At 32.1% G+C, this 19,232-nt stretch overlaps 2 protein-coding genes across 2 annotated transcripts in view; one reads left to right on the plus strand and one right to left on the minus strand.

Moving 5' to 3' along the window:
* Positions 1 to 19,232, minus strand: part of LOC140433150 (uncharacterized) — a 1,089,409-nt gene that overhangs the window by 516,089 nt on the left and 554,088 nt on the right. The window lies entirely within an intron of this gene.
* Positions 6,957 to 8,324, plus strand: LOC140433053 (uncharacterized). Its single transcript, XM_072521119.1, has 2 exons — positions 6,957 to 7,212; positions 7,678 to 8,324. The coding sequence occupies exons 1-2, from the start codon at positions 7,029 to 7,031 to the stop codon at positions 8,322 to 8,324; spliced, it is 831 nt and encodes a 276-aa protein (XP_072377220.1). The 5' UTR covers positions 6,957 to 7,028.

The following is a 19,232-nucleotide window of genomic DNA, read 5'->3' on the forward strand; positions in this document are numbered from 1 at the left end:
TGCCAAACACATTAAAGCAAATGTTAAAAGCTTCCGAATATGTAGCTTAACATAATGGCAATTGTTAGGTACATTTTATCATCGAAATTTATAACAATCATTTCAATTTGGTTCAAAAGATCATTGTCTGTCACGTTTTTCAAAATTACAAAATAGTAGAAGTTTAAAACGTTCTGTACATCCTATAAATTGAAACAATTACTTTTAGTTTCTTTTAAAGTGCACCACTTTAATAAAAAAAGCTGTTGCCGATTTAATTGATTGATTAGAATACCTCTTTAACAGATAAAAGAAACTCCAAAGTAACATCATTAGTATTCAACTCAAGTTTTTTAAGTAATTCGCTACTTAATGAATCTTTCCGTCTTAGTCGCTGTTTGTTGAAAAGCAAAATGATGTTGACCATTATCACGGCTTCTACAAGATTACGTTTCTTTTTTTTGTGAGAATTTCTTTGCGGTTTTATGTCCCTCGTGGAACGTTTATATTAAAACGAATGCCAGGTGTGGTAAACTCTCGTTATCTTCAGAGCTGTTATTAAAAAGGGAATGCTTTACAAGGGAGAAAACGTTATTCTTTGTTCAGCATGTAATTTTTCTAATTAGTTTACTATAGTCTCATCGTCAGGAAATAATGTGCAGACATTTTGTTCTCATAATCTCAGAAATTTGGTTTATATTTGGAGATGAATGACCAGCATATAGTTCAACACTTGTTTAGTTTTAATATATTTATTATATGAATATCACATTGCCAGACGTGGAAACTATGGAACACTTTGGTATATGTGGTAGAAGATTGGGGTTTTTCAGTTTTTGAGGATATCAAGGATTTTGAGGATTTTTTCTACCAAGGAGAGCTAAAGTATTGTAATGATATATCAGCAATAATAAACATTTTAGTTTATGATCATACACCAGAAGGGTGGGGTTTATATATAGACTCATCCAAAGTTAGCCTTAAGACAGTTCTATTGCATAACGGTAACCAATTCTCTTCAGTTCCTTTGGCCCATTCTGCAAACATAAAAAAAAAAACAAACGGCAACATGAAACTTATTGTAGAAAATATTAAATATAATAAATACAGATGAAATTTATGCGTAGAATTTGGAGTAATTGCCTTAAAACCTAAGAAACCCCTTAAAACTTAAAAAAAATATATTAAAAGCCTGTGATTGATCCTAAAAAGTATACCATCTCTCCAAAGTGACTCATTTGTTATGAAAGTTGTACAACTAATTAAAATATTATTCTGTTGTCGTCCTAGCCTTAAATAGGAGAAAGAGAGAAAACATTAAGTGCAGTGATTGTAGATGCAATTGATTGGATCCCCTGTCGCAAGGCGACGAGCAAAAATCACTTCTTCTTCTTATGGTGCCGTGCACCTATAGTGCATTGGCGAATTATCTTAAGGTCAGACGTCTGTCTTTTGCGGCATGCAAAAGTTGGCCAGTGTTAGTTACGCCTGTCCAGTTCTTTATATTTCGCAGCCACGACATTTGTTTGCGACCTACTTATCTCTTGCCCTCAATCTTTCCTTGGATAATTAGTTGAGGGATTGCGTATTTTTCCCCTCTCAGGATGTGGCCCAGGTATCCAATCTTTCGTGCCTTGATCAAGCTGAGCAATTCTCTCTCAGTATTTGCTCTTCTTAGGACTTCCTCGTTTCTCACCCTATCTGTCCATGGTATGCGGAACATTCTTCGCAAGGTCCACATTTCGAAGGCTTCCAACTTGTTAATGGAAGATATTTTCAATGTCCATGTCTCCATGCCGTATAACAATATGGACCATACATAGCACTTAACCATTCTGTAACGGAGATTAAAGGAAAGATTGCAATTACAAAGTAGCGGTTTAAATTTAAGAAAAGCTTGTCTTGCTTGTTCGGTACGGCATTTTATTTCTTGTTGAGGATCCCATTGGTCATTCACCATCATTCCCAAGTATTTGAATGCTTTCACTTGCTCGATTGGAGCATTATCTACGTGCAGTTGTACTCTGAAAAATGCGCCCTTTCTTATTGTCATGCATTTTGTTTTTCCAGCATTTATCTTCAGGCCATATGTTTTTCCTGTGGTGTTTATTTTATTTAGTATCAACTGCATATCATGTTCGTTATCTGTGATTATTGCGGTGTCTTCAGCGTAACGAATGTTATTTATCGGGTACCCGTTGACCTTTATACCACAATCAGTGCCTTCAAGTGCCTCTGCAAAAACATTCTCCACATAGGAACAGCATAGGAGACAAAATATTATATATATATATAACATTAAATATATATACAAAAGGAACATTTTTATTCTCGAGAAAGGAAGAGAGAGAAAATATATCTTCTGTCTCTCTCTTACTCATTATCTTACATATGTAATGGTTTCACAGATTCACTCTCATGCAAATTTCCAACGCCGACCGTGCGTATAGAAGTATAACTTCAAAAAGCATGAATCTGTTGTAAAAATGTGGTTAACATCTTCTTGCAAAACTATCCAAGATAAAAATAACAAGGAATATGCCTACAATCTACTAAAAGCCTACAGTAATGTGGTCAGCAACATGTCTTAAAATCTATTTCTTTTATTTTCACTTGGAAGTTTTCTTAAAAAATCTTTGAGATGTTGGTGATGAACATAGAGAACGTTTCTATCAAGATATTTCAAGTATAATCAAATAATATTAAGGAGGATGGAGTCAAGGGTACTGGCTGACTATTGCTGGACACTTAAAAGAGATGAGTCAGAACCAATGTATTCAAGAAAATTCCCCACAACCACCTTTTAGTGTAGTAAATTAGTATATGAATTAGTAAATCCATATCCGTGTAGCTGTAAATAGGTAAACCATTTTTTTTTTAATTGTCACAAGATTACTATACGTCCTAGAAAAAAAAGGTTACCATTTTTCGAGTCAATGTAAAAAGTATTGTAAAAATCAGTAAATAAAACTTAAGAGAAAACATATAATATTTTTTGTTGACCTGTGTATCTAAAAGCTTTATTTGGAGAAGAAACTAAACTGACGGCTACACGTAAACAAACCACTTATCTCTTTTCGATGTACTGAATCTATAGCGTTCATAAAAATAACATGTGTCTTTACTTAACAACAGGCTGCAGTTTCATGCTTGAAAGATAATGATGCTAAATAAAGATATGTGTTTTATCTCGATAGGCATTCACATTTTTTTTCTAACCTACTTCACAAAAGGGAGTCGAAATACTGTCCTTTAATAATTTATTTTTCTCACTAATAATAAAAATACTCAAATAAACTGTTAACATTTAAAAGCTTTTGTAGAATATTTCAAATATCTCTGTAATTTCAAAGGAGAGTTGTAGCTGGGAAAACGCCACAGGGAGCGGAAATTAACTTTGGGTGTAGGACATTTTTATGGTCAGTAAGCTTCACGTCAGCTGTAATCCTCTTCACGCCAAAAAAAGGAAAGCCGAGTGCCAGAAAATTTTTTATTTATTTATTTTTAAAACACTTTAAAAGGTTTTGAAGCTTTTTGTTCAGCTACGACGATAAATAAATATTTTATCTGTATTTACTAAGCGAAAAAGTTTTAATAATAAAGGCTTTAGATAATATTGGGGCGGTTAATACAATATTAAGTAGTTAATATGATGTAACAAAAGGGTGTGACTGAAATACCATCCATCAATCTTATAAGTCTTTTGGTCATAATTTTTTATTCTTCTTTCAAGTTATCTAAATAGCTGTCCTATTAGATGCTTTTTTATTTAATCAGTAACACTGTGTCAATATTTATTTTCACCAATTTTTGTCGCTCAGCGAAAGTTGAAATAAGAACAGAAATTTGTGCCCGTAAAAATCATTGGTTTCACGATAAATGCAAGAATGCAACAAAAGAAAAAAAATGAAGCCTACAGAAAGATGCTTACCCGACAAACTAGAACAACTGTAGGGAATTACCAGACAATGAGAAGAGAAGAAAAAAATGCACAAAAGAAAAAAACGAAACCACTTAAATAAGGAACTTAAACATACAGAAAACCTCAACAGAGAGAAAGAATTTACAGTATTCTATAAGAAAGTTAACATCAACAGAAAAGAGTTCAAGGCAACCACAAAACAATTAAAAAATCAGAATGGAATCAGAAACCACCAACTTTTTGAAGTTAAAGATGCAGTTAAAAAACTAGCCAAAAAAATCACTTGGAATAGTTAATATTTCAGCTCAACTATATTAAGAAGGTAGCCACGATATCATAATGGCACTACAGCAACTTATAAAAGAAATATGGACACAGAAATCGCTACCCAGTAATTGGAATATTGGAATACTTTGCACCATATCCAAAAATGGGAATATCTTTAAATGTTCTAAGCACAGATGAATTACCAAGATGAATCAAATTTTAGAAAAAACACTGGAACATGGCGTAGATACTCATCACATATTTATAGACTACAAAGCAGCCTATGACTCTGTGAATAGAACGGAAATGTTAAAAGCAATGAAAGAGCTAGGAATACCAAATCAGTTGGTAAAAAAACTAACTCTTGAAAAACTTGAATGTAGAGTACGAATTTAGGAGGAACTGTCTGAACCTTTTAAAACAAATAACGGGCTGCGCCAGGGAGACCTTCTCTCCTGTATACTGTTTAATCTGTAAATCATCTGTTAATTTCATAAAAAAATTAAAGATTACAGCTAGTGTAGCACTTAATCTTAAGTAATAAAATTATTTTTAATCATTTTATCTTTAATCATTGTCCATAATTTTTAAGTACACATAAATTACACGTCTTAAAGGCACGTTCGTGTTTTATTGGTTTACAGTTTTATCAAATAATATTTCAAGTTTATTCACAAACCTATAAAAAACAATACATTCGGCAGCTATTCGTTAGTGGGTATGACCAGTAACATACAATCGTACCCAAAATTATTTATTCACCAATAAACGTGTAAGAATTTCAAACTATTTTAACTGATACGGCGAGTGAAAAACTTGTCCTGAGTTTATTTGACTAATAACAAGTTTTGGGTGGTATCGATTTGTAACTATTTCAACGAGTCAAATTCGCCGGCACTTTCTGTGGTTACATTATAAAACAAAACAATTTATTATTGGTTAAAGTATTTTTTTTTTCTGAAAAATGGCTTCCGCAGAGCCAAACTTGTTTATGTTTATTGTTAAAATCGACTGAATTTTAATTATTATTGATTGCAGATTTATAGTCAAAATTTTCTTGTTATCAGTTATCAATGGTAGTATTACATATACCTAATATTTTTATGGATACGTAAATTTTGTTTTGATATATTTTTATTTTGTTCCTTTTTTTTTGATTTTTGCTTTTTTTTGTTTTTTTTTGTATTTACTTTTTTTTGTTCTATTTCTATTTTCTTAATTCTTTTATGTTTTTTTTATTAATTTGTGGTATACTTTTTTTTGTTTTTTTTTCAAACCATATTAACAGATTATGCCTATATAATACTATTTACAACTTGTATTTACTTATATATTTTAACATGTTTGTAAATGCAATGAAGAATTTCCATATTATTTGAAAATATTAAAAGATTAAGATTTATTGGAAAACAACACTTAGAATTTATTAATTCCTTATAAAGTTCGTTTATATTATTGATTTATAAATCACATTCTAATAATATAATATGTGTTAGATTGCCTATTTTGCCACAAGTACAGTTGAGAATATTTGATAAGCTGATTCCACGCATGTAAGATGGCGTAAGAGCATGATTTACTCTCAACCGATTAATGGTCTTTATAAAATGTCGATTGGATTCTGTCTAGAACCATCTTCTTGAGCGTATCCTAGTGTTGCAATGATAAAAGTTTAAGCCAGTCTTACATTCTGTGTAATGTAAATGCCAATTATTTTTAAGTTTTTGTCTACTAACGGTGTCAATATCTGTCGCTGGAATTAAATTTTTGTTTACTCTTTCTACAAACATATATGCTGATATATGCTGATGTCAGCATATATGCTGAAAATCAGCATATATGCTGATTATCAACGATCTCATTGCCATTTATTCCCGAATGGCCCTTGATCTATGTAATTATTACATTTAATCCTTATTGTATAGTTTTATAAAAAAATTTAAGAGTTTTCAGTTCAATGTGGTTTATGTGTTTTACTATTTGAATGTTGTTAAATCTATCGACCACGCTTTTACTGTCAGCAAATACAACATAGTTGCTAGTCGGATTCAGTACTACATACATACTGAAGAGCATAATTGCCATTATTTCTTCTGTGTATATGGAGCATTCACTGGGTAAGCTATACTGGTGATGGGAATTTTGATTTTCGTGGAATATTGCACAGCCCATTCCATTTGCATCTTTTGACCCATCAGTAAAAATGTACTGATAATTTGTCATATTTTCTTTAATAATTATATCAAACATATTATTATTTGGGAGTAAATGTGATTTTAAGTAACATATCCTAACCTTTCTAGAAAATAGTGTGTTTGCCATTTCACCGTAGTAGGGCGAAATTTGGCTTTTATTAGTTAAAGTATTTTAGTAGTAGATAAGAAAATATTTATGTGCAAATATTTTTTACAAATGCGTCACTCGTACCTAGAGAAACTTAGGCTCGTTGCATCTACTATTGAACATACAATTGAAGGGCTGAGTGGATGAAGGAGGTATGTAACATTTTTACAAAAATCTAGTTATTCTCGTAGATGAAGGAGGTATGTGTTAATATGTTTTGTGGAACTAACAGTAGCACTCTAAGAGCCATATTAAGAGAAATACTAATGTCCAGAAGGAGGTATGTATCAACAACTACTTATATTTGTAGTGGATGAAGGAGGTATGAAACATAAATAGCACATACCTCCTTCTTCCACTAGTGTCCTGCTCAAGTTCTGTAACATACCGCCTTCATGCACGTAACAGCTAGCTGTGAATGAGCTGTTCACCATTTAACAAAAACGATTGTTGTGATTAACACGTGTTTTGCGAATTTAAGTTGTGTTAAGTAATATTGCTCACATTGATAATTGAAATGACTTCAAGGGGAAAGATAATGTTACAGTTAGCTTTAAATGATAATATTTTAACTGCCAGCGAGAGTATTGACAAAAATATAATACAAACCATGAAAAATGAGAATTCTAACCTACAAATGCCAATTTCATCAACAAGTAGTGACTATTCTACAGGCAAGAATGAAGTTCGCCAAGAAGAATGTAAGTATCTTTTTTATAAAATATGAAATTCACGTAGGAATATTTTGTTATATTGAATGGTACCTATTTTTTATTGTTATAGGGAAAGTGCCATATACTTTCACAATGTGTCCAAGTGTTAACTTGGAGGTAAACAGTTCTGCTCTGACTTCAAATGTATAGTTTAATATCTTTTGTTTTTTTAATCAAACAGATATTCAAAATTACAAGTAATACTACAGTTTTCCTTATGTAAAAACTGACACTAATTAAAATTAAAAAATCTAACAAAATATTTCCAACTGTTATTATTATGAATATGGAAATTAACAAATTTGGCAAAAGTTTTATGTCATGACTTGGTCAACTGTTTTGTTATGATTATTATGCAATTTGTCATAGCAAGACACGACTTATAATGTGCTAAGGGTAGATTAAGGGCCTTATAACTACTTCAGTAAATTGACTATATCTTTTGTTTTTCAGATGATGGAGAAGACAATAACTACGATTCAAGTTGCGATACCTTATTCGGGGACAACTCTAGTGATGAATACGTGCCAGATCCGGAAGATTACATCAACTCATCATCAGACAACGAGATTGATAATGAGATGGTAGATGCACAGAGTAATAATGAACCGATGGAAGAAGAGAATGATATACTAATGGAGGATAATAACATACTAGTAAGTCAGGCAAAATCTAATGAAAATATTGTTGGACAAAATGAAAAAGAGCATATATTGCCTACAGTCCATCGCAAAAAGAAACATTTCCAACCAAAAATAAAAGTAAGTAGAAAAAGGCAACGAAATGTTGATGAATGGAAGAAACGAAATGCTACACTCTGCAGGCAAAGAGAAGAGGCCTACAAAAATTATAAAGGTGAGTTGAAACCTGCTAAGAATATTGTCAAAGGTACTAATTTAGGTCCCGAAAAGTGTCGCCGACAGTGTTCACAGGTATTTACAATTGAAGACAGGGAAAAAATTTTGTCATCGTGGTACAAACTGGATATAAATGCTAAAAACTCTTTTCTGTATAATAGTATCAAAATAATCCCCACACACCGACAAAGAAATGGAGCTTTAAAACACAAGACCGCCTCATTCCAATATAATGTAACATAAGGGGCAAAACAAACTATTACATGTAAACGAGCTTTTGTTTCGTTATACAACATTAGCATGAAGAAGGTTGACTTAATCCAAAAGCAAATTAAGATGGGTTTAGCTGCTCCTCTACCAGACAAAAGAGGAAAACATTCAAATAGACCCAATAAAATTCAAGATGATGTTGTAGCTTATATAATCCAGCATATTTCAAGTTTCCCTTCAGAATTATCTCATTATTCAAGAAACTGCAATATCCATAAGAAATATCTGTCTCCGCTTTTATCGCTTCCTATTATGCATAAACTTTATATTGATACATGTAATGCAGACAAAGTCCAAAATCGATTTAAAGTTAAAGAATGCACGTACCGCAATATTTTTAACAATGAATTCAACTTATCGTTTGGACACCCGAAAAGTGACACTTGCAGCACTTGCGATTCTGGTGCTGCAAATGAGGAACATATTGAAAATTATAAAGCAGCGTTTGAGGCTCACAATATCGACAGGGAACTAGCCAAAAATTCAGATGGTGTTGCATATATGACATTCGACCTCCAACAAACGATGCCGTTGCCTAGACTCAGTACTTCTAAAGCATTTTACCTCCGCCAAATGTGGTTCTATAATTTAGGCATACATATTATAACTAAAGAAGTTGATAAAACCATTTTTTGTACATTCACTGAAGACCAAGCATGCAGGGGTAGTAATGAGATCGCTAGTTGTCTTTTAAGAACCATTGAAGTTGAGCTGGCACTTAAACAAAAAAATCATTTAATTATTTGGACAGATTCGTGTGCAGGGCAGAACAAAAATTTCCTAATTGTGTGTGTTTATGAGTACCTTATACAAAAAGGAATATTCCAAATAATCGACCATAAGTTTCCTGAAGTAGGTCATTCCTACTTGGATTCAGACCGGGATTTTGGCCGAATTGAAAAAAGATTAAGGAAACATCAAACTATTTGTACTCCACAACAATACCGTGAAATTATTGCATCTGCCAATAAAAAGAATAATATGGTTATTGATATGCAACATCATTTCAAAGACACCGAGAACCTTCTAAATAAAATGCAACTGATGAATAGAAAAAAAGATGTTCTAAATGAAAAAGTATATTTCCGTGATGGCATTAAATGGATCCGTGTAGATACCTATGGGTCCTACCTCTTCAAGGAGAGTTTCGATTATGGTACTCCTTTTAAAAAAGTCAATATTTTTAAAAATTTGAAAAAGCCCTCCACACTTTCCGAAGATTTTGACATTCCAAGACTTTTCAGGAAAACCGGTGCACTATCAAAAGAGAAAATTGATAACTTAACACAACAACTTCCCTTCGTTCCAGAACAACACAGGTGGTTCTATGAGCTTATTTTCCGTGAAAATAATGAATAAACTTAAGGGGTGACAATTTTCGATATCCTTGGTGTTATTAAAATATGTATACGTATTAAAAATAAATATTATTTTGAATATCTACACAACAGTATTTTCAATTGTATGCATACAACCTGTTTTATCCTTTAGACAAAGATGAAATATACAAAATATTTGTGGAAGAACGAGGTATGTACACAACATCTTTTTTTTTGTCTGGTTAGCAGATATTTAAACATTTTCTCAACTTCCATATTAATTTCACCACTCATGAGAATAGTATGATTATTTAAGCATTTGAAAACCAATTACTACAAAAAAGTTCTACAATGAAAACTTTGGGGTCAAATATCTCAAAACTTACTTTTTGTTACATACCTCCTTCATCCACTCAGCCCTTCAATTCCCTTTAAACGTTTTTTTATTTAACTGTTTACAATTTACTCGTTATACTAGTATTATAATAGTACTAAGTACAGATGGGTTTCAGCATATTTTTGTATATTATCAGCTTAATTTCTAGTATTACTTTAAATTTTTTTCAAATAAGCCGAATCATTTGTTGGGTTTTGATATATAGCTATTGCTTTTTTGCTCAAATATATTGTAGGTGTAATGCCACACCCACGAATGTGCAAAATGAGCGTTAGTAGATATCCCACTTTTAAACTTTCAATTTGTTGCCAAAATTCTTTATTTAATGCGACATTTTTTTTTGTACTTTTATTAACAGATGTTATTTTAGATAATAGATAGATAACATGTTATGTTATTTTAGAAATATTATCATGGATTTACGAAAATATCCATCAATTTTCGAAAAAATTTACATTCCTGATATTGACATTGTTGATTTTGTAATAAAATGGAAATCCGTGAAATTATATCATCCTTAATTATGGTAAAAGTGAAACAAAAAGAACTATAAAATATTTATATATTTATAAAAGTTATGATAGTTTTTTGGAATTGATAAATCATTACACATTTTCTGCAGATCTTTATATTTAACAATCGCAATTGACGAATTAAACCTGTTATTGACAAATATTTTTTTAATTTTCTACTTCTCATTTAATGTCTGTATTTTGTTAGTTACTTTTCATACAATTTTTTAATTTAAACCTGCTTACAATAAATATATGATGACTAGAAACGAATTGAGGAAGAGTAATGAATCGATGCGGAGACCGATATGTCGTGACGCTACTTGTGACGCTTTCTTCTGACGCTAGTTCCATGACGCTCCCCTCAGCATTTTACTATAGCGAAAAAATAATTCAACGCCAGTATACAAGCTTCGTTTTAAAAATTAAATTAAATTTTACATGATCAAATGATCGTTTGATACTCAACAGTCAGCGTTTTTAAAATTAAAAGTATGAGTAAAAAATCCGTCCATATTAATAACTGCAGCAATTTGGTGACTTCAATGCAAAAAAGCTAATACGTTATTAGAAAGTCGGGAAATATAGGTTTTGAATAGCCACTTGTAATAAAACATTAAAAACCCCTGGCCTGGAACCGAGAGTGGTTGAGTAAATACGGGATTACGTTTCTGGCCGAGGAATTCAGACAGTTGGAAGGTTTTAATTGAAATTTATCGCCGTCATTGTGGCTTTTCGTTGCATTTATATCAACATATAAAAGGTAAATCTATGTGGCAAAAATTCCGGCTCCATGCTCTCTCTCTCTCTCTAATATGGGTTGTTGAAAGTTTCGTCGATATGCTTTATTACGTTTATGGGATTTCGAGCCGAAAGCTTTTGTGCTACACTGCTATTTCAATTATTAGCACTTTTGTTCGGTCAGTCAAAGAGTGAAGTACACTGTTTGCCTTTCAAAATATTAAAAATCTGTCTAAATAGTCATCGCAGGATATTAATCAACCAATATAGCGTGTTTTTCAACAAAACTTTTTTTAGTTCTGAAGTTATTTTCTTGTGACATATTAATGCAATTACTATTTTTATTGAGAATAAGCCAGAATTTAAGTTTAAAATAAGTTTATTTTTGACGTTCCAATCACAGTAATCGTTCTCAAAATACAAAAACCTTCTCATATGAATTTTCATATACTATATGTAAACAAAAAATAATTTGATGAAAATCAGAATTTAATATCAGATTGAAAAGCAAATCTTTAATACTTACAATGTCTTGGTCTGGGTCTATGAAACTATAACCTTTCTTGGAACATGGATAAACTGGTTCTGTGTAGAATTTTTTCAAACCTTCTGCTTGAATATGCTGAACGTAACTTTAAGCCCTTTGGTATTACAGTATAGTGCAAAATAATGAAATCATGGTGACATTTTTTAATATTCACAGTTGGCAATACTGTCCTTCTTCTTCCTATGCCGTCCCCATTAACGGAGGTTGGCGACCACATTTTTAAAAGCTTCTCTGTCTTTTGCAACGTGGAATAATTCGTCTACAGTCATGTTTGTCCAGTCTCGAATATTTCGCAGCCATGACTTTCTCTTTCTACCTATTCCCTTTGCAATACTGTCCACCCATTTACAACTGATCAAGCATTGAAAACCTTACCTTACTTTTCTTTGCCTTTTATTTGAAGATATTTTAGGACATTATTCCCGAAGTTTGTGTTGTTTCATACTATTTTGTGTTGTTTTCGGTAATTGGTGATTTTTTTTCGTTTAATTCTATTATGGATGTTACTCTCACGTAACGTGAAAAAATTATCACGTTAAGTGAACACCCAAGTCACAGTATTTCACAATGAAAAATCGCAAGAACATGTGAAGTGTGTCAGGGGGTAGTAAGCAAGATTTTGAAGTGTAAACGAGAAACGAAATCAATGGATGTGAAAACGTTAGGAAAATGCGAAAGGAAGAAAAAAACAACAACAGCAGATGAAAGATTTGTTTGAAAAGAAGCCAAGAGCTCCAACAAAATCTAGCAGCATCAGATCTAGTGATTTATGACTCAACTGTTCGGAAAATACTTTTGGAAAATGGTAGAAGGGCGTCCACAGAAAAAATAGCTTCTAACTAAACAAATGAAGGGTATTGTGGACCAAAAAGACTCTAATTGGACTAAAAATCCTATTTACAGATGAAACTCACTGAATAGTTTAGGGACAGCGGTCAAAATTCGTCAGGAAGTCTGCCAATGAAAACCTTACACCATCTCATATTGATCAAACCATATAACATACAGTTCAAAAAATGTTTTGGGAATTTTTTTCATACATGAGGGTTGGATCTTTGGTACCAATCGAAGGTATAATGAACATCCAAAATAGAAATCCATGTTTAAATGGCGTTTCGACACAGAACACCAAAAATGTCAGCTCCAAGAAGGAGGAAATTTTAACAGGGCTCTTGTCCCTGTCACAAAACAAAGCAAATGATGAAATTTTTAAAAAATAAGAAGATTAATGTTTTAGATAGGCCCGATAATTTAACAGACGTCAACCTTATTAACAATGTATCTGCCATTTGCAAAACTAGACTGCGCAAAATCGATTGTACTACAAAAATAAAAATAATAGAAGTGATTATTCAGGTTTGGTTTCAAACTTGAATTCTTATCAGAAGCTTGTAGAATTTATGCCAAAACAGGTAAAAACAGTAATAATTACAGCCAAGACGGACATTTTTCCTACTAAATGATGTAATTAATTCGCACAGTACTATAATTTATTATCTATAAATCTTCGTAAAAATTTTATGGAATTTTCATAATGTGCCATTTTTTGGAAAGTGGGAATCATACTTCCTATGTACACAGGGCGAGACAAACGACTTTGCAAAAATTATAGGGGCATAACAGTTTTAAATGTCATCTACAAGATATTATCAGGAATTATATATAGCCGCCTGGAATCGTTTTCGGAGGAGATTATTGGTGAATACCAATGTGGCTTCAGACCAAAGAGGTCAACTATAGACCAAATACATATGTTAAGAGGTATACATGAAAAATGTGTTGAACATAACATACCTATTTACAACTTGTATATCGATTTCAAACAGGCGTTTGATGGAGTAGATCGACAAAAGATGTTAAAGCAACTATCTATGTTAGGGATACCCAATAAGTTGGTTAAACTTATACGAATGACTCTGGAGGGTTCCAAAGCTATGGTAAGAATAGATGGAGATATGACGCAGGCCTTTGATATTGAAAATAGAGTTATACAAGGGGATGCCTTATCAACAACACTTTTTAATCTAACTTTAGAAGCTGTTGTTAGAAAACTGGATATAAACGGCTGTATTAATACAAGATCTATGCAAATATGCGCATATGCGGATGATGTTGCCATAATAAGCCGCAACAAAAGGGTATTAAGCGAAAAAGTTACAGAACTGAAACGAGAAGCTGCTACGTTTGGTCTATATATAAATGAAAGCAAAACAAAATATATGGAGTGCACAAAATCGAATGAACATGAGAATCTGAAGGTAGACCTACATACCTACAAATATGCCTCCACTTTTCCGTACCTAGGCTCAATAATAAATGACAACAACAACATCAGTCAAGAAATACAAGCACGGATTCTTAGCGGTAATAAGTGCTTTTATGCATACAAAGACTTAATGAAAAGTAAGTTACTGAATCGTGAGTCTAAGCTGAGAATCTACAAAACAGTAATTAGACCAATGGTCACATATGGATGTGAAACGTGGACCCTCTCAACCACTGATGAAAATTAACTGAGAATATTTGAGCGCAAAATACTAAGGAAGATATTTGAAACAACCCAATGCAGCGATAGTTCGTGGATAATTAAAAGGAACCATGAGCTGGTTGAACTAATGCAGAGCGCAGATATTGTAAAATCACAAAGACTAAACTGGCTTGGTCACCTAGAAAGAATGCCAGATAATCGAGCTGTAAAAGTAGTCCAGAGATGGAAGCCCCAAGGAAACAGAACAAGAGGAAGGCCCCGTAAAAGATGGATAGACGACGTAGAGAGGGATCTTAAAACCATGAACATCAGGCAGTGGCGAAGGAAAGTATCCGACAGGGCAGAATGGAAGAACATTGTTAAGCAGGCCAAGACTCACAAAGGGTTGTAGCGTCATTAGAAGAAGAAGAACAAGCCATTTTTGGTGAAGAATCTCCCATCTCCTAAAATTTTGAATAACGCTAGGCTCATACCGGTTTCGTAGTATTGTTCAGAAGCTATTTTCTTGTGTCATCTTAATGCAACTACTACTTTCGTTGGAAATAAGCCACAATGTAAGTTTAAAATAAGTTTATTTTTGACGTCTCACTTTCCATTTTGGAAATCGTTCTTAAAATACAACGTTTTGTATAAGTAGCAATTGCTCTTAATGTTTGCGCATCATTCAAGTGCATTCTAGGATTTTGTGTGCGTTTAATAGCTTCTTTTGTTATTTTTAAACCTCGTTTAAATAATTTTTAACTATACGTGCAAAATGTGCTCTGTCTTGTTGGTATTAAATAGATCAATCTATCTCTTTTGGATGATTTACATCAGTAAAAAATCTTCGTACCTAATGTAGGCACTAAAAAGTTAATCAAAAAATCTAGATAAACCTCAGCATCAACTGTGCCCTCAAAAAAATAAGGATCAATAATTTTATTGTTAATGATACCAGCTAAAATGTTAATTTTTTTTAGGATATTGCGTGAGTCTCACACACCCAGTGAGGATTTTCTCTGAGTTTATTAACCGTTCCATTTAAATGAAACGTCGCTTCATCAGAAAAAAAACTATTTTGTTTTTAAACTGCAAATCTGCGTTCATTCTGCTCATCTTCATTTCACAGAATTCTTGCGTTCTATCGGGATCATCTTCATTTAACTACTGAACCAACTGAACTTTGTAAGGGTGGTATTTTTCTTTATGCAAAACTCTTAAAATAGATGATTTACTTACATCATTGACGGCGGCCAGTTTTCGAGTTGTCTTATGCGGATTTTCCTCAATCTCTAGAAGTATAATCTAACTTTTTTTTATCAGTAAATTTAACATTTCTACCTGGTTTTTCAATATTTTTTACATGTCCAGTATAATGAAATTTCTTTTCAATTTTTCTAAGTGTAGACTGCGAAACTTGTTGACCAGGGTATTTATTATTAAACATTTCACAAACCTTCTTCTGAGTTCTTGTTTTATTACCAAAACCAATCATAATTAAAATGTCTATTCTTTGAGTCTCGGACAAATGAGCCATAATTAAATTTAATACGTGCACAAATATTATACTGACGTCTTTTAGTAACTTTAAATACCTAAATGACAGCAGCCTACTAGATTCATACCAATTGTTTATTTGGCTTTTTGACTAATATTTTATTATCTTCAAAGTTTTTTCCCTAATGTTTAGCAGAACAGATACGAAAATACCTGATTATTTCTAAAGTATATTTTACTAGACCAGGCAATATTGCTGATTTAAAAGTAAAAATAACCTCCGAGGTCATACAAAATTCGAGATCCGAGAATTTCAAAATAGCGTCAGTTATTGTCAAGAAGTGAATAATGGTGGTCAAGTTGAACAATTTAATTGTATAAATCAATTTTCTCAGTTATGATTGCACAAACTCAAAAAACTTTATATTTCTGAACAGAGGACTAAAGTTTCTTTCTAACAAGGTGCCACACGACCCCCTTTGTTATTTAAAATTTTCGAGAGGGTGCTTATAATTCAAAGTGGGTGCTGGAGGGGATAATATTTTCATATTGTAAATTGTCAATTTAAGAATAAAAATCGACCTGTTTCAGGTTTTTTTCAAATAGTACATAATAACGCTAAAAATGAATTTATTCCATACATAAAGACCGCATGATAGAATGTTGCGAAATGAATTTACAGCTGAGAAGGAAATATGTCTGTCATAAATTTTTGTGAAAAATGTTTTTTAAAAATAGTAGTTTTGGTAGTAAAGTTCATAACCTATTAATACTAGATTTATGTAATGAGTACTAGAAGATACCCTAAGCTTTGATCGATTCTCTAGCTACTGCAGGCAATACATTTGATAAACGTTACTATTCGTGAGGAAAACAAAACAGATTTATACGTATCTAGCTAAACAAAATGCTTCAAACGCATTATTTATTATTGACTTATTGAGACAAAAAATGGCATGTCGTTTATGTTGTTTTGTTTCAGATAAAATAGACAGTTATACATTTATACGAGTCTATAAGAAAATGATGCAAGCAATTGAAACCAAAAACTAACCTATGTGTCAAAATAAATCGTATATCTTAAGACGGAGATTAATACCGTATCATAAAATACGGCTTAAATAACAAAAGAACAACACTACAGATACTCTGCAGACTCAATTTAGGTTCATAAAAGTCAAACAGACAGTGCTAAAATACACCAGACATCCTCATTGTCCTCAAAAATACTCAAACGATCAAAAAGTTTAAACAGCAACTTTACAATTCAATTGTGAGATAGTCAACTGTACATTAACTTAAAACGTCACATTGAATTATGTATAAAGCAGTGGAAGGCGTGATCAGCAGAAAATTCTAAATTGCATTTGACTGTACACGAATAGAAGCGATTCAAGGTGACATATAGATTTAAATAATAGACTTGCGGAGCTCTGTTTAAAATTCAAAATGAACTTCCGGTAAGGCATTTACTTTGCGACGTTGTGAAATATGATTAAAGTTAAATCAGAAATTCAGGTTTAGATGAAATTCTCTAATAGTATAAAGCAGAAAATACTTTAAATTTATAACCTCGCTTTCAATTTAGCTGTATACTTAATCTATTTATTTCTTTATTTAGTTGTCGTAGTCGAAATAGTATTAAAATGTTAGTAAACTAAATGAAAATTAAGGAAAAAAATAATTACTGCTGATATTTTATTGGTATTTGTTCATTATTTTATGTTTTTGCGATTAATAAATTTTTTAAACAAAAAAGTTTTATTCGACCCTTAACACATTCTTTGCCGTTAAAGCACCTCGCGCATTGTCGGGAATTCCCTCCATGTGCCACCAACGCACCTGGCGCGTTTTCAAGAGTCTTATGTTCATTGATCATAACATTAGCCCATGGTACAATGAACACAAGTTATGATATTGCACATGACATTTGACATCTAACCCAGGCGTGTGACGTAGTCAAGAACGCTCGTACCCATTATTTGTAATGATAGTTAACGAGTTTATTTTTGACATTGTATCAATTTATCGCGTTTTTTCTTCAGTTAAAGTGAAAATAGTGTCTCAAAAAGTACCTGTGGTGTTTAGTTACTGTTTAGTTTGTTATACTAAAAGTTTTTATTTGCCATGGTATATCTGGTTTTGTACCTTTTTTAAAATGCGCTGTGCAGTTGCTGGTCGCAATAGTGACTATGAAGATGAAATCTTTATGTTTTAGACATTTCCTAAAGATGAGGTAACAAAAACCATACAATCATCTCCCTGTACAACTTTAATCTGCAACATCTTTGTCCAAGTTCCGTAAAATGACAAAAGCCTATATATTTGAGAGATCATATTCAGTAGAAGAGTTTCTTAATGAATAACTAAGAAATTACAGTAGGTACCTTTATGTACAAGTAACTTAAGTATTTTAATATATACAGGGTGAGTCATGAGGAACTTTACATACTTTTACCATATGTAGAGTCCCTCAGGGAGCATATCATGTGGCCACTAAAAAATGCAAACTCCTCTTCTTTATTAATTAACAGGGCGATTTGTGTAATTGACCATTTATTTCATTTTACTGTAGTGTTTATACGGCTCATTTGATTTTTTAAATTTTTGCATGATACAGTACACTACTATCAAGCATTCGACTGGTATTAGCTAAACTAAAAAATTCCAGGACTGGCTTTGGAAAATTAATTTAAGGATTCGTATTAAATATTACACCCTGTATATATTTTTTTTTAAAATGCAATAAGTGATTTTTAAACTACATAAATAGCCAATGGAAACGACATATTCGACAATGTTGTCGCACTTTTATTAAATTTTTAGTGAACGATCAAATCTTACCAAAAATAGAACAACCATAATGAAGTATCAAATTATAAGGTGATTAATTTAAACAAATGTTATAAATTTCAAACATTTTAATTGAAATGATAAACTGAGTCACTGCACAACAAAAAACAGTAACTACTAACAATCACGAAGAACAATTAAAAAAAAAACTAAAAATATGTACATAGTTATGATAAACCCATAAATTAGAACTGGAAAAGATACAATAATGGTAACAAAATAAAAATAATTCAAAATACATTTTCGAAATGGAAACCTGCAGCCTGTACACATTTTTGTTGCCGAATTGTTAATTGACGTATTGAATTACGGATACTCGGGATCGTTTCTAATAGTATTACAACAATGTATAATTCTATCAATTAATTGTTGTCGGTTATTAATATTCACTGCGTAAACTAGTTGCTTCAATCGTCCCCAAATATGGTAATTAACGGGATTGAAATCAGGGGATCTTGAAGGCCACGAAATAGGACCTGCACGTCCTATCCACCTGTTGCCATAAACATTATTGAGATGTTGTCTCAGGGCCAGTAAAAAGTGTGGGG

The sequence above is a fragment of the Diabrotica undecimpunctata genome, chromosome 2 (assembly GCF_040954645.1).
Source record: "Diabrotica undecimpunctata isolate CICGRU chromosome 2, icDiaUnde3, whole genome shotgun sequence".
In the NCBI taxonomy this organism is placed as follows: domain Eukaryota; kingdom Metazoa; phylum Arthropoda; class Insecta; order Coleoptera; family Chrysomelidae; genus Diabrotica; species Diabrotica undecimpunctata.